This window comes from Meles meles, chromosome 14 (genome assembly GCF_922984935.1).
Source record: "Meles meles chromosome 14, mMelMel3.1 paternal haplotype, whole genome shotgun sequence".
Taxonomy (NCBI): domain Eukaryota; kingdom Metazoa; phylum Chordata; class Mammalia; order Carnivora; family Mustelidae; genus Meles; species Meles meles.
The window spans coordinates 75,625,268-75,647,291 of NC_060079.1; the positions used below are offsets into that span (position 1 = coordinate 75,625,268).

At 52.9% G+C, this 22,024-nt stretch overlaps 1 protein-coding gene across 15 annotated transcripts in view; it reads right to left on the reverse strand.

Annotated features, from left to right (window-relative positions):
* Positions 1–78: 78 nt before the first annotated feature.
* The window catches only part of GGACT (gamma-glutamylamine cyclotransferase), a 53,545-nt gene continuing 31,599 nt past the window's right edge, over positions 79–22,024 (reverse strand). For 6 of the 15 annotated variants that reach the window (XR_006814898.1, XR_006814903.1, XR_006814899.1 and 3 more), the window contains 2 exons: positions 3,071–3,236; positions 2,505–2,818 (listed from right to left, as the gene is read on the reverse strand). Coding sequence is in view for 9 of the 15 variants with exons in the window: in XM_045978132.1 (XP_045834088.1) it covers positions 1,569–2,213 (645 nt within the window). In the remaining 6 variants the exon portion in view is untranslated. The other 9 variants (XM_045978133.1, XM_045978137.1, XM_045978135.1 and 6 more) reach the window with 8 other exon arrangements.

The following is a 22,024-nucleotide window of genomic DNA, read 5'->3' on the forward strand; positions in this document are numbered from 1 at the left end:
GTAGACTTGAAATACTAGTGCTTCGTGGTGATCCTTTAGAAAACGTTTCTGTGAACCCCATTCTTTGCCTTAGTCTCATTAAATTAGCATTTACCACCTTATAATCGGATTACCTGCTTCTGCCTGGCCGAGGCCCTCGCGCCCATCTGTGCCCATTCTGAACGTCCGTGGGGCTGCCGGGGAGTTTGGAAATCCATCCTGCTCGGCTCTCACGGGTGAGTGCAGAGCCCACGGGCCCACGGGTAGGCCGTGCTGGGCTCCCTCACCCCGGGAGGGGTGGGTGCGGCTGCCACAAGGCCATCCGTTGGTGCCCATCCTTGCCTTTTTGTGTTTTTGTGAAGCAAGTTTCCACTTAAGAAAATAGGGCTAAAAATACTGATCTGTCTTTGTGCTAGATGGAGTTAGTGAGCACGGTCTATCATCAAGTTGAAGAACGCGGGAGTCCTCCCAGCGGAGAACGAGGTTACCGAGGCCCAGCAGCTGCATTTTTCAGTTGCTTCTGAGGTTCTCGGGATCCGTCTCAGACTTGGCTGGTAAGTAAGCAGAGGCAGGGTCGTGTGCCGCTCGGGGTCTACGCGGACAGATCATCAGATGGAGGGGGAGTAATTGGTACTCGTGCCTTGCTAGAATTATTTTAAGTGCTGTTTGTATTTGGAAGCTAAGCTTTCTGTCAGGCCTGAAGAACAAATTACTAATGTGTTGGTTTTTCTCTGAAAGGCCCTCCCACCCCCTAAACGCAGCTCCCTTCGGAGGCAGGGACGGCACCTTGCCACTGGGCCTGAGGCCTGGGTGCGTGTCCGTCTGGAAATGGGGCTGTTCCGCATCTGCCAGCAAGTAGATGGCTTGTGATTTTGCTAGATGAGAATGAAAAAAGCCTTCTACCAAATAAGTAGAGCCCTCCCCACCAAAGTCAGTAATAGTACCAACACTTAAATTTGGTTTCCCAAAATATCCAGTTCAATATTATATGCTCGTCTTTAGTAATCCCTTTTTAAGTAAGCTTGATCTGAAAATTGTGAAAACTAATGTTTATATGGTTTAAAACTCCCCAAACACAATACGTTTTTCTTGAGGTTCTTGTATTACAGTGAGATAACCCCAATCAGTTAAAAATTCTTCTTGCTGCTACAAGTTAGAATCAATACAGCAGGGCTGCTGAAATCTACCCGCTACACAAAGTCTACAATTTAAATGTTATCTGCAGATCAAAGCAAAGCGAAAGAAAAATTTGACCTATGAATTCTTGAAATGTCATTTAGGGGAATTAAGACCCTGAATTTTCCTTATCCCATCGATTCAAGCCCGTGGCTTTCTAGAAGCAGCAAGCAACAAAGCGCGATGGGATAGACAGGCTTCAGGCATAATCTTGGGATCAGTGTGTCAAATACTGGGAGAATCAGCGGCAACTGAAAGAGAGATTGTTCCTTTTCCCGGACTGAGTTTTACAACTCTGTTTCCACGGACATTGAGTGCACCCAGTGCATGCAGACCAGGCCAAGGGTGTCCTCTCGTCACCGGGGCTCTGAACCCCACCCCCCACCCCGGCGGAGGAGCCGTCCTTGCAGTTGTCATCTGTTCTCCCGTGGATTATAGCGCAGGCCATGCTCCCCCTGGGAGTCGTAATCGTCGTGGTGCGGGAGGTGGACCCACTCGGGGGCGTAGGTGACCGTGCTGTACACGAAGCACTGCAGGGTCCCGTCGGCGGCCGGCGTCTCCTCGGGGGCCCCACGCGCGCCTTCCCACTCGAGGACGGCGACCCGCAGCGGGGTGCGCTGGTACATGTTGGGGCAGCCCTCGAACTCATCGAGGAAGCTCAGCATCCGCTCGTCCACCGCATAGATCTCGCCGAGCACACGCCGCCCCTGCCCCGGGAGGTTGAGCAGCCACGGGATGTTATGTTCGCCGGCGATGACCAAGGGGTAGGGCTCCAGCGTGCGGCCCCGGCCGCGGAAGGCGGCGCAGCCGTTGGCGCGGTCCCGCAGCACCCCGTGGTTGGGCTGGCCTCTCTTCAGGGTCCCATACACGAACACGCGGGCCATGCGGGCCACGGAAGCTGCGGGGGAGAGAGCGAGCAGACGGTACACACTGTCCGCGGCAGAGGCCGGGGGAGGAGCGTGTGGGCTTCGTGGCGGTTGGACCCCTGGTCTGGGGAAGGCCAGCGGCAGCTCCCAGCCCCCGCACAGCCCAGAGCCCACCGCTCTGGACCACCGCATCCGAGAAACACCTGCCACCCTTCCCTGTCTTCTGGGAAAAGGCACTTAGGTAAGAACAGACCTGTCAGAGGGAGCCAGCCCGTCTGGGGATCACTCTGTAGGCCTGCTGTTTTCTTAGACCAGTTAGGACTTTAGAAATTACACTGTAAATTTTTTTGTAGCTAAGTTAGAAATACCAATAAGCAAGTATTTATATACATATACAATGCATGTACACACACGTGTACAAGACAGTCACGCACAGTCAGCTACAAGAGATCGCTCAGGCTTCAGTCCTAAACTTACATTCGGGTCCTGCCAGTCTGACCCAGCCAGCCGGAGCGATCACACCTTCCAGCGTTCCTGCTCAAGGTCCCGGCAGGCAGTGAGGCTCCCCGACTCCTCGTGACTCAGCGCTGCAGCCTTGGCTCTCATGTGAAGGTGGGTATTTACTGCTCACCTGGGTCTGGGCCACAGATTGTTACATAGCTGATAAAGTCACCTGTGTGAACGTGACTCCAACAAACTAGAAGTTACAGTGGGCCTCTGGCTCCTCAAGGCCTGGCACCTCGCTGCCCTCCTTGCCCAGCGCTGCGCAATGATGGCAGGCTCTGGAAGGGAGACACCTTGCACGTGGAAACAAAAGATGAGTCCATCTGCTGGCAGCAGCCCGCCACCAGCCAGTAACAGCTGGAGGGCGACACCCCCTGGATGCCAGTCACGTGGCAAGTGGCCCTTGGAGAGGTCACACTTGACCCACAGGACTAACACTTTTTGGTGTCGGGGGTCTCGGCCTCACCCGGCCTCTACAAGGCGTCTGCGGAGGGTGCACGGCCCCCACAGACCCACACAGCTGCTGACGCCTGTCCCCTCCTCACCTGTCCACTGCCTCGGTCACCAGCCCGCGGAGCGTCAGGAGGTCATGTGTTTCAGGTCAGCTGTGGTCGGAAAGGCCTGGCCGTGCAGGCGCGCGCAGAGCCTTGGGCAGGACGGAGACACCCTGAGCAGGACAGGGACGTGGTGGGAGCTCTAGCCCTGGTGACTCTGGTGACAGAGGAGGACAGATTAGAGCTGTGGGGTGCGCAGGGAGCCATGCTGGGCACGGAAGTCTGGAGGTGAATCAAGGAGAAGCCGAGCGCAGGTACAGAGGGATGAGGACCGTGTCGGCGCCAAGGAGCCGAGGGTGGCCTGGCTGCCGCCACTGCCGCTACTGCTGGCAGGGAGGATGGGCCAACCTGGGCACAAAGAGGGCGTCCAGAGGAGCGACAGGGACGGAAGGGTGGGCTGGTGGGGCCAGACATTTGGGAGGATCCTCCTGAGTCCCTGACGCTTGCATCCCGGCCACTGGCACGACCTGCTTGCAGCTCCTCCCCGGGGAACCCAGGCTCCACCCGTCTCCGGTCGCTGTCACCGCCCTTGCCAAAGACTGCCCCTCCCCCATGGGCCTGCTTCTCTGGTCCCTGCAGCCTCCCCCCAGGGCAGCGCCCAGAGGGCCCTCAGCCGAAACGCCCCACTGCTCCCCCGTGGTCTCCTGCTGGGGGGCTGGCCGGGAGCGGCACCCACCCCGCCCTGCATCGCCCTGACAGGCTCTCCGTGGTGCCTGCTGGCCCTGCCCCCTGCCAGAGCCTTAAGAGCTGGAAGGAAACTTGGAAGCATCTCGTCGGGCCGTGCCAGCTCTCAGGTTTGGTGAGGATCTAAGAGTGCACGGCCCGGCGAAGCCAGTGGACGCTGGAGACCCGCTCTGTCAGTCACTGGGGCCCTCGCTTGTCTCCTCTTTAATTTTTAAACTAATGTGTGTCCATAATGTAAAAAGTCAGACAGCTTTGCCAGAACAGTGAAATTGCCTACCCCCTTCCACTCCCTGGAGGCAGCGCTTGCAGGCCTTTAAGCTGTGGCATTTGGTATTGGTCTTCATACCGCGGGGGACTTGGCTGCCGCTCCTAGAGGTTGTACAGTCCGTCTCCCTTCCCACCGCCCCAGCCGGGGCCCAGCAGTTTAAAGGGCAGACCTTAGAACCCAGTTGCCTGGCTTGTGGCTTTAGGCAAAACCATGTCACCTCTGTGCCCTGCTGTAAAAGGAAGTCCTAGCAGCAGGCTGGGGCAGAGGGAGGGAAGCTCCGTCCTGCGGGAGCTGCTCTGCGCCCCCAACCCCTGCCGGCGCACCCCTGCACCGCCCGGCGGCCCTCGGCTTGACTCCTGTCAGGGCTCCAGTCAAATCCGTATTCATCTCAGCACTAGAACTATGTAAACACTGCTCTGAGATCAGGCACAGAGTGTACCAGCATTCATTTCCTTTCTTGGACAACTTTTCTGTTTTGCTTGGAATGAAAAAGTCGCTTGCAGGTTCCCCCCTTGTCCCCCGCCCCCCACTCAAGTTTCTGTGACAGTAACCCGGCCTCTCATTTTCAGAAAGCGCTGTACGATCCATTCAGCCTTGAGCTCGGTAGATGTGAAGGTGTATTCGCCGTTCTGACCGCACTCTGGAGGCAGGCAGCCTCCGTCTGGCGCCGAGGGGGCTGCTCGGAGTTGCTGTGCAGACGGACGCTTGTACAGGAAGGCAGGTGGGGCAAGCAAGTCGCTAGCAAAAGACCGTTCCAGGCAAGGGGACCTTCCCTCGGTGGAAGCAGGACTGTCTTACTCCGCCCCGGTTCCTCTGGGGGTGGGGAAGGGCCCACGTGACAGGTGACCTCGTCAGTGCTGAGCAGAAAATTCTGACTGACCAGGGAAGTCTAGTTTCTAAGGAAGTGTCAGAGTACAATGACCGGAGACAAAAGTCCTAGTTTAGTGACTTGGCCTCAAATGCAGCCATTTGGGGCCTCAGCTTTTTTTGTTTGTTAAGTTTGTTTGTTTAAGTAACCTCTATACCCAACATGGGACTCAAACCCATGACCCCACGACCCCAAGATCGAGTCACAAGCTGTTCTGCCTGAGCCAGCCAGGCACCTGTGGGTTCCATGCACGGGGTGTCCCGCCATGCCACCCAGGGCTTCCCTGAGCCTGAACTGGAGCCCGGCCCCTGTGTCCCATGGCCCCTTCTTTGTTGACTCCCTCATTTTGCTGAAGCTCGTTCTTTCCCACTCTTAATTAATGGCGTGGCTTGGTAGAGAATTCTAGAAACAGTTTCCTGCAGAGCTTTAAAGGCATTCTTGTTTTCTGCGTTCCCACGCTCTTGTTGAGAAGTCCAACGCCGTGAGGCGCTACCATCCTCTGTTCAGGACGTGAGCTTTCCTCTCTGGAGCCTTGTGAGGGCTTCCTTTCCCGCTCAGATTCTGAGGGTATAGTGTATTTTCTTGTGGTTTTTTTTTTTTTTTTTTTTTTAAGATTTATCTGAGAGCAAGAGAGAGCACGAGTTGGGGGATGGACAGAGGGAGAGAGAGAATCTCAAGCAGACTCCGTGCTGAGCGCAGAGCCTGATGTGGGGCTCAATCCCATGACCCTGAGATCATGACCTGAGCTGAAACCAAGGAGTCAGACGCTTACCCAACAGAGCTGCCCGGGTGCCCCGCTTCTTGTGGCTGCTTTCATTTGCTATGCTGGGAATTTCTGTCTGAAAACTCACCATCTTGGACCATGGGGCGTTTCCTTCTCATTCTTACCTTCTTGTTCTCTCTCTGGTCTCCTAATACTCAGGTGTTATGTATCCTGGATTAATTTTCCTGTTTTTTCTCTCTCCGCCCCTTTCCCAAGTATTTTTTCTTCTAGTCTACTTGACTCCCAGTTCTTCTAGGAACTTGTATCATTTTTGCCATCATTGTTCTTTCCCAGCTCGAAGTCACTGCTCATCTTTGGGAAGGTATTATCACGTGTTTGGGGGGTTGGTTTACATTTTCATCTTTCCCCGCATGGCCTCTCTGTTCCAGTGTGTATTTCTTTAGAGGTTTTCTTCAATGCTGGTAATCCTTGGCTACTGGCCTTTGATGTTGAGAATCCAGACACCATGTGGGCAATGAAAGTCCTGTGTGCAAGGGAGAGGGCCTAATGGTGGGCAAGCCGCATGTGGGGGATCTGTGGGTTTGTGGGGAGCGGGGCTCCAGATACCAGAATCTCTAGGCATGCAGATTCTCCCTCAATCTCCATTTTCAGGGTACCGCCTCACCCTACCCTCCGCTGGGCCTGGTGTCCCCAGTACCAAGCCTCTCTGGACGGTATTCCACCTGCTCCCTGCCGGGAAGAGGAGGCTGGGCGTCTCCGCTCCCTACACAGACTCCACTCCTTCCTGCTTGCTCTTCCCTGACCCTCGGCTTCACAGGCCCGTGGTCTGGAGTCTGCCGGGCAGTCTGGCCGCTTGCTGGCTTCGCACTGCGCAGGGACTGACATGTCGGGTTTCTCCAGGCTGCTAAGTGATTTTCTGCCTTCCAGAAATTCATTGCCTTCCCTCGTCTTCTGTCATTATGGGTCACTAAAGTGGCATTTAGGGAGAAAGTGGGACCAGAAGAGCCTGTTCTCTCGCGTCTCCTCCTCGGGGAGCCCGCACTGCACCCCATGCCCCCCACTTCACGGGGCCCTCAGCCCCTTCAGCTTTCCAGACGCTCAGTGTGCAGCGGGATGGCAGGGGAGGTCTGGAAACCACTTGCCTAGAGGGGCGCTGAGGAAAGTTTACGGCACCACCGGCTTGCGTGTGTTTTCAGTTGCCAAGAGGAAGCCAGTGAGGTGGCAGTCGTGGGCCCAGAGTGGACTGGAGATGGCTGGGGGACAGAGGGAGTGCGCGTGCGGAGGGGCAGCGTGTCCCCTGAAGCAAGAGCATGCGGGGAGAATGGGAAGCAACCAAAGGGGAGGGAAAGGCCAGGGAGCCGCAGGGGGCCGAGTTCGTCACCCCAGAATATGCCTCTTTGGCTGGAGGATTACTTCAGGCTGATTATTTTTAAGAGACACAGGAGGGGCCGCCTGGGTGGCTCAGTGGGTTAAAGCCTCTGCCTTTGGCTCAGGTCATGATCTGAGGGTCCTGGGATCGAGCCCCACATGGGGCTCTCTGCTCAGCAGGGGGCCTGCTTGCCCATTCCCCCCCCCCCCCCCCGCCTGCCTCTCTGCCTACTTGGGATCCATCTGTCAAATAAATAAAATCTTGGAAAAAAAAAAAGAAACAGAGGAGAAGCTCAGTTAGAAGTGACCCATTTGAGAAGAGTCACTTAGGTTTCTAAGGGGTGTCTACGGAGTGTCTCCACTTGTGAGGTTGTCCCCCTACCCGTGCCAGCAAGAGGGGGATGGCCGTCCGTCTCTAGAAGCTCTGGCGGGTATCAGTCTACCCTTGTCTGCGCACGCTGCCTGCAGACCTCCCGCGCCTGGCTCCCGGGCCGGTCTTCCGCTGGAGAGAGTATCCACGGGGAGGGCGCGGGCCTTTCAGGGAGTGACTCGGTTCTCTGGGTCTCTCCATGTTCACAGCAGATACACACGTTACAGAATTTTTGTGTTTCTCTCCTGTTAATCTTCTACTCCAGGGAGTAATGAGGGTAGAGGGAAGATGAGGTTCTCTCCCCACGCAAGGAGTGAGATATATTCTCCCCTTTCCCGGTCACCGTGGAGGTCAAAGGAATTAGAGGCGTGAACAGGCAGCATCAAAACCAAAATAGCGCAGAGCTGCGGAGCGGGGACGGGGGAAGGTGAGCTGGCGGCATGGTGAGGGTCCCTGCCTCAGAAGGGACAGATGGGTGGCCACAGGGACGTTCATGCTGAGCTGCCTGGCCTTTCCTTAAATAGGTGAAGTCGTCTGCCTAGGCTGGGGCGGGCACCACCAGGGCCGAGGACCTGCGGAACGGAAAGAGGTTCAGAGCGGTCCTCCTGGGAGGGCCTGGGCTTTGGAATAAGAGCAACAAGATGCCAGAGTGGGCGCTTAGCAAAGACAGTGCCGAGCTTCCCTAACTCCGGGATTCATCTGCGAGGGAAGAGAAGAAATCCCTCACCCAGGAGTGGGCAAGCCAGCCTAGAGAGAGGGGCGCGGGGACAGCAATCGCGGTCCGGGCGCTGCAGAGGATGCCACGCCTTAAGGACAGGTGGTGGGACCCCACGGAGCCGATGGGGAAGCTAACGCGGCGGAGACGAGGTTCCAGGCACAGAGCCCTTGGCGGGGGCAGCGCCAGGGGCTGGGCCTGGGTGTGCTGTGCTCGCGGTGCCCCCAGTGCTGTGCACTTCCGGCTGACCCTGAGGCCACGGGGAGGTGACCCTGTCAAGGACAGGCCAGGACTCAGGCTCTGCAGTGACAGTGACGGTTTACAAAGGACACACCTCACTATGCTCTTTGTCTCCCCAACTTGTTTTCACTGAATTTTATTTGCTAAACCAGTTCCTTCTCTGAATTTATTTTCAAATACTTCAAGATTGTGATAAAATACACAAAATATAAAATTGGCCATCCGAACCATTTTGAACTGTACAGTTCAGTCGTGTTAAATACGCTCACACTGCTAACCCATCACCCTCGTCCATCTCCCAGACGCTGTCCAGCTTACAAGACTGAAACTCTACACCCATTAAATAGAACTCCCCATTTTCTGTCTCCCCGCCCCTGGCAATCCCATGCTACTTGCTCTCTCTCTGAGTCTGACTCCTCTAGGAACCTCATATAAGTGAAATTATATAATGTCTGTCTTCTTGTGGCTAATCTCATGGAGCATAATGTCCTCAAGGTTCGTCCGTGCTGGAGCACATGCCAGAATGTCCTTCCTGCGTGAGGCTGAGTGGCGCTCTATCACGTGCATTATGTATCCATCCACCAGCAGACGTCTGGGTTGCTTCCACTTCTCGGCTTTGGTGAACAGTGCTGCCATGAACATGGGATTGCTAGATCATATGGTTATTCTATGTTTAATTTTCTGAAGAACCTCCATCTGTTTTCTGTTAGCAGCTGTACCATTTTTATGTTCCCACCAACAGTGCGCAAGCATTCCAATTTCTCCACATCTTTGTCCGCACTTGTTGTTTTCTGTTTTGTTTTGCTTTGTTTTGCTAGTGGCCATCCTGACTGGTGTGCGGCAGTACCTCACTGCGGTTTCGATGTGCATTTCCGTGACTGGGGATGCTCAGTGTCTTTGCATCTGCTTATTGGCCGTTCGTGTATCTTCCTTGGAGGAATGTCAATTCAAGTTTTTCACTATTGTGTTTTAGCTCTCTGTATTTTCTGGATATTAACTTCTTACCGGATGCATGGTTTACAAATGTGTTCTCTCACTCCACAGGTTAACTTTTCATTCTGTTGGTTGTTTCTTTCTTTCTTTTTTTTTTTTTTTTTAAGATTTTATTCCTTTATCTGACAGACAGAGATCACAAGTAGGTAGAGAGGCAGGCAAAGAGAGAGAGAGAGAGAGAAGAGGAAGCAGGCCCCCCGCTGAGCAGAGAGCCCGATTCGGGGCTCGATCCCAGGACCCCGAGACCATGACCTGAGCCGAAGGCAGAAACTTTAACCCACTGAGCCACCCAGGCGCCCCTGGTTTTCTCTTTTAATGCAGTTTTGAATTTTGGTGCTGTCCAATGTATTTTTACTTCCGTTTCCTGTGTTTTGAGTATCATATTCAAGAAATCACTGCCAAATCCAATGTCATGAAACTTATGCCCTGTGTTTTCTCGAGTTTTACAGGGTTAGCTCTTACATTTAGGTCATTGCTCCATTTTGAGTTAATTTTTGTATGTGGTTTAAAGTAAGGGCCCAGGGGCGCCTGGGTGGCTCAGTGGGTTAAAGCCTCTGCCTTCGGCTCAGGTCATGATCTCAGGGTCCTGGGATCGAGCCCCACATCGGGCTCTCTGCTCAGCAGGGAGCCTGCTTCCCCCCGCCCCCCTGCCTGCCTCTCTGCCTACTGTGATCTCTCTCTCTGTGTCAAATTAAAAAAAAAAAAATTAACGTCAGGGCCCAGCTTCGTTCTTTTGTATAGGGAATAGCCAGTTTTCCAATTGTTGTAAAGACTGTCCTTTCCCCATCGGTCTTGGCACCCTTGTCAAAATCATTTATATATGCAACGACTGATTTCTGGACTCTGTTGTCTTCATTGGTCTATGTCTCTGTGTGTCTTGATGTCAGCACCACACTGGTTTTGATTGCTGTTGCTGTGCAGTAAGTTTTTCGAAATCAGGAAGTAGGAAACCTCCAACTTTGTTACGTTTCAAGATTACTTTGCTTATTTCGGGTCCCTGGATATTCCTTATGAATTTTAGGATGGATTTTTCTATTTCTGCAAAAATGCACCTTTGAGAATTTTCATAAGAGTTGCATTAAACCTGGAGACCACTTTGGGCAGTATTAGTATCCATCCTAACAATGGTCTTCGAATCCATGAACATGAACTATCTTTCCATTTATTGTCTTTAATTTCTTTAAGCAGTGTGTTGTAGTTGCTGGTGTATAAGTCTTTCACCCCCTCGGTGAACTTTATTCCTAAGTATTTTATTTGATATTACTGTAGAAGGAATTATTTTTTATATTTTCTTTTCAGATTTTTGTTTTGTTTGTCTGAAAAGATTTTATTTATTTATTTGACAGACAGAGACACAGTGAGAGAGGGAACACAAGCAGGGGGAGTGGGAGAGGGAGAAGGAGGCTTCCTGCTGAGCAAGGAGCCCGACGAAGGGCTCATTCCCAGGACTCTGGGATTGTGACCTGAGCCGAAGCCAGAAGCTTAACGACTGAGCCACCCAGGTGCCCCAGATTTTTCTTTGTTAATACACAGAAATGCAACGAATTTTTGTGCGCTGATTCTGTATCTTTCAACTTTGTTGAATTTGTTTATTCTAACAGTTTTCTTGTGGAAATCTTGGGGCTTTCTACATATAAGATAATGTGAATAGAGATAATTTTACTTCTTCCCTTCTAATTTGGAGATCTCTTATACTTGTTTGATTATTTCAGGCAGGACTTCTAATATGTGTTGAATAGAAGTGGTAAAATTACAGGGCACCTGGGTAGCTCAGTGGGTTAAGCCTCTGCCTTCAGCTCAGGTCATGATCTTAGTGTCCTGGGATTTTGCCCCGCATCGGGCTCTCTGCTCAGCAAGGAGCCTGCTTGCTCCCCTCTCTCTGCCTGCCTCTCTGCCTACTCATGATCTCTCTCTGTCAAATAAATAAATAAAATCTTTAAAAAAAAAGTGGTAAAATTACAAGCATCCTTGTCTTGTTTCTGGTCTTCAAGGAGAAACTTTGATTTTCATCTCTGAGTTTGGGGCTTTTTGTATATGGCCCTTATTATATTGCGGTAGTTTCCTTCTATTCCTAGTTCAAGTGTTTTTACCACAAACTGGTGTTGAATTTTGTCAAACTTTTTCCCCTTCATTCTGTTAATGTGTATTACATTGATTTTCCTAACGTTGAACCACCCCTGCATTCCTGGGTAACTCCATTTGGTTGTGATATATTATCCTCTTAATCTATCACTGAATTTTGTTTGCTAATATGTTTTGAATTTTTACATCCGTCCTCAGGGATAGTAATCTGTGGTATTGGTAACAGAGAATGCTGTCTCATTGAAATGAGTTTGGAAGTGTTCCTTCCTCTTCAATTTTTGGGGAGATTTGGTGGAATTCACCAGTGAAGCCCTCTGGTTCTGGCCTTGGTTTTTAAAGTGTTTAAGTGGTGGGAGAGGGAATCGCAGGCATGACCTGTGAGATCACGACCTGCGCTAAAACCAGGAGTCAGACACTTTAACCCACTGAGCCACCCAGGTGCCCCATGTTAAGAGGTTTTGATTACTAATTCATTCTCTTTTCTGATTATGAGTTGCTTCGATTTTCTGTTTCATCACAGCTCATCTCGGTGGGTGTGCTTCTAAGAATGATCCATTTCATCTGGGTTTCCAGTTTCTTGGCGCACAACTATTTCTTGTAATTCTTTTTATTTCTATTAAATGGGCTGTAATGCCCCCTCTTTCATTTCTGACTTACTTGTATCTTTCTTCTTAATAAATTGAAAAGTTTGCCAATTTTGTTGATTTTTCTCTGTTCTTCTGTGTTTTATCTCTGCTCCAATCTCTATTTTTTTCCTTCCTTTTGCTAGCTTTCAGTGTCGTTTTTCTTCCGTTCTTTGTCTGACATGTTCACCCCATGTCCAGGGGCTGCTGGGAGGGTCACGGCCAACAGGACATGTATAAAAGTCTATTACCTGGCCCAGGTAAACCCCAGCCAGGGCTAACCGACAACTGCCTGTGGTTCCCTCGGGTTGGGAGGGGCTGGCATTGCCGCTCCCGAAGCTCATCCATTACTGCGTTTCAGCCGGGTCAGAGTCTCAGATAAAATACCAAGGTGAGCCGCTTGGGCTTTTCCAGGGGAAACCAAAGAGTGACCTTTAGAAGTGGTTCTGTCTCTGCTTTAATGTACAGGACATACCCCCAGGTCGGCCTCCTCTAGGACACTGATGGCCGACCAGGCCAGCCCTGTGGGGCCAGCCCTTGCCGGGAACAAGGTCAGGCAGGGCAGCTTCCGTGTTCATAGATGGGCATGAGAGATCGCAGTGCCCGGTAAGAGAAAAGAAATGCACGGTGACAGGCCTGAGCCGAATCCCTGTCTCTACTGATTGCCGATGTCTCCGTGGCCTCAGCACCCAGTGAATGTTCTTTCCTCGGTTCTCCACCCCGCCCCCTCCCTTCATCAAGCTCTTATAAAAATATCTACTAACTTATATGCCTCTCAGTGAAGCCTCTTAAAGAAATAAAACAACAATGGGGCGCCTGGTTGGCTCCGTGGGTGAAGCCTCTGCCTTCGGCTCAGGTCATGATCTCAGGGTCCTGGGATCGAGTCCCGCATCGGGCTCTCTGCTCAGTGGGGAGCCTGCTTCCCTCTCTCTCTGCCTGCCTGTCTGCCTACTTGTGATCTCTGTCAAATAAATCAATAAAATGTTAAAAAAAAACAATGAATATTCTGCATAATAAACAGGAGAGGGAATCAGGCCATCTCAATTACCGGTTGGACCTTAATAATTTTTCAGAGCCAAGAATGCCCAGGAAGGCGGTGCTACATAGAAATGAACCTGGTTAGACCGCCGGCTGTGAACTTCAACTCGTGGAAAATCAGTCCAGTAGCTTTCTTCTGCAGAAGATAATTTTTTCTCATGAAAGAAAATCTGACAATGAACGTCTTTCCCAGGAACCAGTGCAGCCCGCTAGAATGACCAAACTGGACCAGTCTACAGTTCGCCTGTCCGACTGTATCCTTTACCACTTATGTAAGAGAAGGAAAAAGAATTAACGTTTTGCATTTCTGGCTCCTTTCACAAGAAAAACATCATTGCCTTTCTGATTGTGTTTTGAACAAATACAGATCCTTCAGGAAGAAACTCATCCCCGTGGGGATTGAGAAAGGATCAGAGTTAAGCACTGAAACAAGCAATTAATTCCCATTAGCGGATTAAGGCACTCATGTTCACTTTGAATCAGAAAAACAAATTGTGAAGAAAATCGTGTACAACCAAGAGGTGACTTGTCAAAGTTAATAAATGAGAGGACTGGAGGGCAACCTGGAAGGCACAGGAGAAGCTGAGCAGCCCGAGACGCACCGGCGAGCGAACCGGTGGGGTTCTGTGCTCGCGGGATGAGATCTGCCGTTCTCTTTAAATGCCACAGAATGCCTTCCTGTCTTCTGATGCTGTCTCGCCTCTAACAAACGCAGTCGAAGGAGAAGTCTAAAGTGTTTTCTACCCTGTTACGTCACCATCCCTACAATGCATGGATGTCCCTACAGAATTAATGAGAGAGACACGAGGGATGCTAACATTCAGCGTGGCCTGTTTCACTCGGGGGTTCTCCAGCCGACTCCGAATGCCCGAGCACGGCCTCTGCAAACGGCGGCGGTGGCGTGTCCAGGACCGAGCAGGAGGCCGCTGCTGTGCGGGGCTGCCAGCTCTTTCCCTGGGAACCGAAGAGCCGCAAAACCGAACCCCAGTCTCAAACCCAACCGGTCGGGAGGGCTGCGGACAGCCAGGGGTCAGCAGGGAGGTGGGACAGGCTCAGAGAGTTTCACGAAGTTTGACCTTAGCAAAATGCGGCTCCTCCAGCACGGTCAGTATTTAGGACAACAGAACCGCTGCCCGACGTGCCCCTCCGGCCGCCGCAGGAGCCGCCTGTCCCGCTTCAGACACAGCCGGCCTGTAGTTTCGTGTTTCACTGCCGAAGCAGGAATTCGAAGGGATTACAAGTCATTTCCTAATTGTTGAATTTTTCCTGCTTCATTTTTTTCTTAGCCACCTGGTGGCAAGAGTGTAAAAGGCAGGGCTCAGCCGAAGCTGTACCGTGCTAGTTCAGTCTGCAACCCACCCGCGCGCCGAGGCCGGTGCAGAAGCCCAGGCCACCGGGAATCGGACGAGAAACGAGAAACGGCTCGTGCTGACCGGGAGACGGAGCCGCAGAGGCCCCAGAGCACACCAGCTCGAACACGAGAACAGCCTCTCAGTAAAGGAGCCTCCGCAGACGCTGGGTCCGGGGTGGAGCAGAGTGTCACGATGCGGGGCAGTGTCGGTGAAGCTGTCACCTCAGGCTGTGGTCGCTGCGGCCATGATCTCCCGCGCGGTCCCACTGAGGCTGGGAGGGGCTGGGCTTCGGGGGCACAAGGGACCCGTGTGACCCGCGCTGCCCGTCACCCCTGGGGACCCCCGTGTGCCGCCGCCAGCGGCCGGGGTGACCTAGCGCGGCCGCGTGCGAGGACAGCGCACGGAGCGGGCCTTCCTTATGGCATAGACCCGTCCCGCCTCTCCGGCCAGCGGCTGCTTCTGCCCACTCTGGCCCGGCGTTGCTTCCCTGCAGAAATGGGCCGGTGGCTGCTACAGTGACACGTCAGCTCCTCAGAAGTGTCTCGGAACTGGAGGAAACAGGTGAAAAAACAAAGGGCCTTGAACTCTGAGCGGAGCCTGCCCGGAGCTTCGCGTCCCGCCTGCCCGAGCGGCTGGTGGGCGGCCTGCCGGGGCCAGCTCGGGCCGCATCCTGTGGCCGCTTTGATGCTGTCACTCTCCGGCTCGGGGGCTGCTTCACAGCCACGACGGGGGCTTCCTGCCTGGCGACCCTCGCCGGCCCCACTGACTGCCCCGGAAACGATGCCCCCGAGCACCTTTCTTGCATTAGCGGGCGGCGGCGCCTTTGAAATCAAGAAGTGAGGGTCTCCGCTCCGCTGTCCCCTCCCACTCCGCCCCCAGGGGTCCGGGAGATAAACTGGCGCTTTATGGTCCCTAATGCCACATGGGGTCCTCCGAGCGCTGCCTCGGTAGCCGGCCATGCCAGGCAGCTTACAAAGAGATTTTTCAATGCCAGACCACTGTCAGGCAGTTATTTTGCCGCGTTTAAAACAAAGTGACCAGTGAGGGTGACAGGACCGTCCCCTCCCACCCCCAGGCCCGCTCTGACAGTCTGGAGAGAGCAGCTGTAAAATCCCCGAACCAGGTCAGGGCAGGGGCTCCGGCACCGGGCTGGATGGGAACGGGGAGGCCTGGCCCCACAGCCAGAGGGGGCGCCGGCCTGTCACCGCAGGTTGGGGGGAGCAGACGTGCCGCCGGCAGGGCCGAGCCTGGGAAGAAGGTGCCGCGAGTCCTCACCGCAAAGGGGCCCCCGTGGCTCGGGGGTGGAACAGGAATGATGTCGCCTCGGGGAGCTGAGCGCTCAGGCCCCACTTACACTCTCAAGTTAACACTCAGTGGGACATCTCCGCACTCCCTAGGTTCTCCCCATTTCACAGATGGGGAAACTGAGACACAGCGACCTACACGGGTGCCTGGTTACAGCCAACAGAGCAGGTGTGCTTGCCTTCACACCTTCCCGCCCTATGAAGGCTCCCCCCAGCTCCGGGAGGAGGCAGTCCCCTCCCTGCCTTCTGCCCTCGACTGCCCCACAGGATCACCTCCCTGCTCTAAAGGACCCCGGAGCCGGCAGCCGGGGCCCCGGCTCCGCTCCGGGCTCCGTTTCTGTCCTCACCGGAAGGCACCCCCAGGTGTCTACGCAGCACGAGCACACATCCCTGCAACCTGCCAGCGTGCACCGTGGAATCAGTGCTCAGAAGCTGACAATTCTAGCAGTTTCATCTTTGACCTTGTGTGTTAAGTGAAGTCTGTTGGGACGCTAGCGAACAGAGTGGCTCTGTGCAGCCCCGCCAGCACACAGCCTTCCCCGTGTCCCAGGAGCACGCAACCCCTGGGTCCCACCATGGGCGATTCAGCAAGACTCGGAGCGAGGACAAGGTAACAAGTGACGTCGAGGACCAGCTCGGCGGGGAGAAGCCCAATGCCGCTGGAGGCAGAACAGGCTTGGAATGCAGGAGGGCGGCACACACATTTTCTGGAATGATCCACCTACATACTTAATGTGTGATTTTTCTTGTGTGTACAATTTTTTCTCAAAACTGAGCTAAAGAAAACGATGGAGATCATGGAAGGAACAATTTGCCAGCTTCTCAGTCTATAGTTACTATTACCAGTTTATATTCTCACCTGAATTCAACATGCTTCACGATCCCCAATCGACAGCACCACCTTCCCATCTTTTATTGAGGACTTGTGGTGGCCTCCCTTAAACTTAGACACCTTCTGAACCCAACATGCAGTAAAACGAGGCCAACAGACTTCTCGATTGTTCTTTGAAGCAGCCGAGGAGGTGCGGCCGAGGGTACCATGAGCTCTGAGGCAGGCTCCTAGGATTCAGATTCGGGCCTCTCCAGCTATCATGACCCACCGGGGCCTGTCTACACTGCCGCGGACCAGGCAGAGGTTTCCCACACTTGGCTCCGAAGAAGTAGAGCAACTGATTCGCAGTGGCTCGTGGGATACACTTGCAAGCCCGCTAGGGAAGAGTGCAGCTCACACGGACGGCCGGCAGTGGCTCAAAATATGTTCATTCTGCCCGGCACAAGGTCAAGGAGAAAGAGCCAAGAATCTGTGCCGTGTCCCAACCCGACGTCCACGCGCAGGGCATGGTGAAAGGGCTAAGAGGTCTGGTTCTGCCTCAAGGTAGGTTAACTGCCACCTACCTTGTTTGCCCCAAGGGTCTTTGTTTTTCTCAGTGATGGGCCAAAAGCAGTGGAGGGAAGGGGAATGACTTCGGTGTTCCATCTGAAGCATTTGTTTTTCAGAAACATTTTAAGGCTGGATTAACAAGGTGGTGGGGCGCCTGATGGCTCAGTGGGTTAAGTCTCTGCCTTTGGCTCAAGTCATGGTCTCAGGGTCCTGGGATCAAGGCCCGCATCCGGCTCTCTGCTCAGCAGGGAGCCTGCTTCCTCCTCTCTCTCTCTGCCTGCCTCTCTGCCTACTTGTGATCTCTGTCAAATAAATAAAAATAAAATCTAAAAAAAACCCCTCACAAAGTGGTTTTTATTTAACTGTTTTGCTTTCTTAGGTGAGAAATGGGGAGCTTGGAAATACAACTTAAATTTAAGTCTGAAGCAACACAAAAGCACTATTACAAAATGTCATAGGAGGTCATTCCTCTTTAGGTGGTTTGCTGACTATTCTAGAAAGAAGAGAACACACACCTATTTAAAAGATTTTATTTATTTATTTGGCAGAGAGAGATCACAAGTTGGCAGAGAGGCAGGCAGAGAGAGAGAGAGAGAGAGGGAAGCAGGCTCCCTGCTGAGCAGAGAGCTCGATCCCAGGACCCTGGGATGATGACCTGAGCCGAAGGCAGCGGCTTAACCCACTGAGCCACCCAGGTGCCCAAACACACACCTATTTAAACAACTCTTAGATAACCACTTTAGAAGTCAGGCCTACCCAAAAGTGAATAAAATTGTTTCGGATGCAGGTGAGGGTTCCTGGCTAGGCCTGAGCCCACACTCCCTGATTTAAGGCAGCATTTCATAGCTCTGGAGGAGCAAGCCTCCCAGAAGGAGCACTGGACAGGGAGCTGCGGTCAAAGCCAAGCCCTGCCAACTGTCAGAGGGACCTGCCTCATCCAGCCAGATGGGGCAAGGCCACAGGGTTGGTAGTGGGGGACGCCGGCATCCTGCACCTACTGCCCTGGGACCCAGGATCCACGGGACAGCCAGTCACAGGCCTCTTCAGTGACGCGGGACAGAATGAGCCGAAAGACTCTCAGATGACCTCCAGATACAGCTACGAAGCTCCAGAACACCACCCACGCTACCAAAGGAACCCCCTAGTGCTCCTCCTCAGGAACCACCAGCACACGTGCCCCCCCACCGCCCACCTCCCACCTCACTGCTGTGTCTGGTGCCAGCCAGGACTGCGCGCCCACCCCAGGACGCCCCCTGCTGGTCGGCACTGCCAGCCCGCGGGAGTCTGCAATGATCCAAGCTCCGTTTCCAGTGCGCTCTGGAATTCCGGACTCAATTCCTTTGGTAACAGATTCACCTTCCCAAGTAACCTTTTGTAAAGAATATTGTTAAAACCAGTTTAAATCCTCTCCAGAGTTGTTGGTTACCTGGAGGCGGTCCGATAGGCAAGGGGGAGGAAAGCAAACCAGAGGGGAGCAACCTGCCTGTTAGCGGAAGAAGGACCCCATGTCCACACGTAATGTGTGAATCTCCATTTTTAAAGTTTTAAAGAAGAAATGAGCTTTAAAAAAATAAAAGCTACGAAAATGAAGCCTAATGGGGTTTTTGATTAATTACCTGTCCCCCGAGCCTTTAAATCCTTCCAGTGCCCTTATTACCCTCGGTTCAACTCAGAACCGTGGGGGGAGCCGCTAAAACTCTGGACTCCGGGAAAGAGTGGGCAACAAATGAAGTTACTAAACGTTACTAAACATGCTGTTACTAAACGTGCTGCTAAACACTTGATGTAAAGTGGATCCATTTCCTCACGTTCCTGCGAGTCCTAAACCCGCGGCTGCTCACTGTGGCTGACAGCAGCCAGCGTTCTTTGGGTCCAAAACTACTAGAAAAACATGTTGTGTTGGGACGACTGGGGCTTCAAGGGAACTGGATGCACTGAACTAATTGAATCCAACCCTTTCATATACAAAACCTCCACCAGAAATGGTTTTTCTTTCTTTCTTTCTTTTTTTTAATCCTCCTTTAAAAGCCACATTACCGCTAGGCTCAGTGGACAGAAGCCAGCGGCTTTGAGGCCGAACACGCCGTTCTTCCTCTGGATTCGTGACACCTTGGCCTCTCCAGTGCTCAGGGGTGGATCCCGGGACCCCAAATATTACTAAAAAGCACAATCTGGTCTATACTTGGCTTTTCAAAAGCACTTAAAAGCTAACACAGAGTCTATTCAGGGAAGAGCAAAATCCGGTGAGAATCTAAAATCTCCCTGGTTGCTGCTTCGTGGTTAGCAGAGAACAGATAACTGCTCTGTTTGGTTTAAACGGTTCCTCAAACATTTCAGAAGCAACAGAACAACAGCTTTGTTTTCCCCTTACTGGACTTTTTTTTAGGTTTATAAATGTTCCTGCAATCATGAGAAGCAGAAGGACTCAGGGAAGCTACCACTGTGCTTACGCAGACATTTTCCTAATCAAACAGCCCAAGAATTGTAGTTTTCTGTCTGTAGGAACTTGGCCATTTTCCTTGTCCAAAATGACTTTCATATCTTTCATATATATAGAGACACCCAAGAAACATGTATATATGAATAACAAAGACAAGAAAATGAGGTCTGCCTCCTCTCCGCCCTCCCCTGTCCTGGGACCGCCTGTGGTCAGCAGCAGCAGGAACTACCTTCCCCGGGGGCTGAAGTAGCAGATGTCATCTGGTCTCTCAGGAGTCTCCCCAAAAAGGAAACAAGCGATCCCCCCACTTCCTAAGGCCAGGCGTCACAAGCCACAAAGGGTTAACGAGAGGCCTCGCTGCGGCGGCTGTGCAGCTCTCTGCCAGTCTCTCGAACGCGCCCCCACAGCCAGGACCCCTGGGCCCTGCTCTCCAGCGTGACCATGGCGCGGAGGCAGCGGGGCCGGGGGAGGGCCCCACTGGGCCACAGTGGCCCGAAGGAGCTGATCCTTCAAAATTCATGCCAGCTTGGCACTGTATTACGATCACGGTGGCTTCAAGTATTTTGGAGTTAAGGAATTTCTCTCCCTCCCACTGTTCCCATCTTGGGATAAAGACAGTTCTTGGGAGAGCTGGTCCTTATGTCCCAGAGGGAGCAAGACTGACGCAGCCCAGGCGGACCACACCTCCGCCCGGGTGCTAAGGCACCAAGGTACAGAAAAAGACGATGATGAGACGCACTGGGGAGGCCAGTGAGACAGGCCTGGGGAAGCTGGGCGGCACGCGTCCGGAAGGAGAGTGACTCTCTGAACAGCCCATCTTGGAGGAGAAACAGGAAAGAGGCGGGCACAAGTCAGGGGACGGCTACGGGACGAACAGGCGGTCTGCACAGTGGGGATGGCCTGGGCATGCCGGGGGGCCAGAGCAGGGGTGTGAGGCCAGGACCACAGGGGAAGAGGCTGGAGGTTACACGAGCCCTAACTCCCAGCCGTGACGGGGGGACTAAAGGTATGAAGCCTGGGGGAGACACGGTGAGATTTCTGTTTTTTTTTTTTTAATTTATTTACTTGACAGAGCACTCAAACTTGGAGCATTAACTTGGAGACTGGTTAAAAGCACTCAAAAAGAGCAAAAGATCTTAAGATCCGCCTGGTGGAATCAGGTGGTCACGGGTGCAGGTCTAAGCCCACGGTCCCAGGATGCTCACTGCTGGTGACCACGCATGCCAGAGAGAGCCAGGTGAGGACTCCAGTCCGTGGTCCCTGAGCCCGCAGCTTTTCACTGCTTGCCCCACTGCTCGGGCTGGGCGCACTCCTGCCTGCACCTGAGAGAACCCAGTGTGGGCGTCAGTCTGTGGTTTCTGGACCCGCAGCCTTCTGCGACCTGTGTGGCCGTGGGGTCTGGGCGCTCCCAGCCTGCACCTGAGAGAACCCAGCTTGGTCTCAGATCGGGGTCACTCGGCCCACAGCCCTCCATGGCCCGTGCCTCTGCCGGATATCAGCGTACCTGGTGTGGGCCTGGACTCCAGACAGCAGTCCTGGCAATAGCAGCCACCTGGGTCTGGGCTTGCCCGGACCAATATCGCTCACGGTTTTAGTGGCATGGGGGTGCAGAGACAAGCGGGGGCCTTGGGCGACCACTGAGACAGTGGCTGGGGGTGCACACCGCCTGTGGGAGGTCGTGCTGTTCAGTGGAGTTTGCAGAGGGGGAGTCTGGGTTCTGGACCACCCAGAGGGGAACGGTCTGAGGCTTCTCTCTGAGGCGGAGGTCTGGGTGCGGACAGTTTGCTTCCACTACAACTCCGAAAAGCTGCAAAAAGCCACCAAAGATGGCCCTTCTTTTCACTACATCTGTATCTTTGGGGTAAATACCCAGCAGTGCAATTGCAGGGTCATAGGGAAGCTCTATTCTTAATTTCTTGAGGAATCTCCACACTGTTCTCCAAAGTGGCTGCACCAACTTGCATTTCCATCTACAGTGTAAGAGGGTTTCCCTTTCTCCACATCCTCTCCAACACACGTTGTTTCCTGTCTTGCTAATTTTGGCCATTCTAACTGGTGTGAGGCGGTATCTCAATGTGGTTTTAATTTGAATCTCCCTGATGGCTAGTGATGATGAACATTTTTTCATGTGTCTGATAGCCATTTGTATGTCTTCCTTGGAGAAGTGTCTGTTCATATCTTCTGCCCATTTTTTGATATGATTATCTGTTTTGTGTGTGTTGAGTTTGAGGAGTTCTTTATAGATCCTGGATATCAACCTTTTGTCTGTACCATCATTTGCAAATATCTTCTCCCATTCCGTGGGTTGCCTTTTTGTTTTGTTGACTGTTTCCTTTGCTGTGCAGAAGCTTTTGATCTTGATGAAGTCCCAAAAGTTCATTTTCGCTTTTGTTTCCTTTGCCTTTGGAGACATATCTTGAAAGAAGTTGCTGTGGCTGATATCGAAGAGGTTACTGCCTATGTTCTCCTCTAGGATTCTGATGGATTCCTGTCTC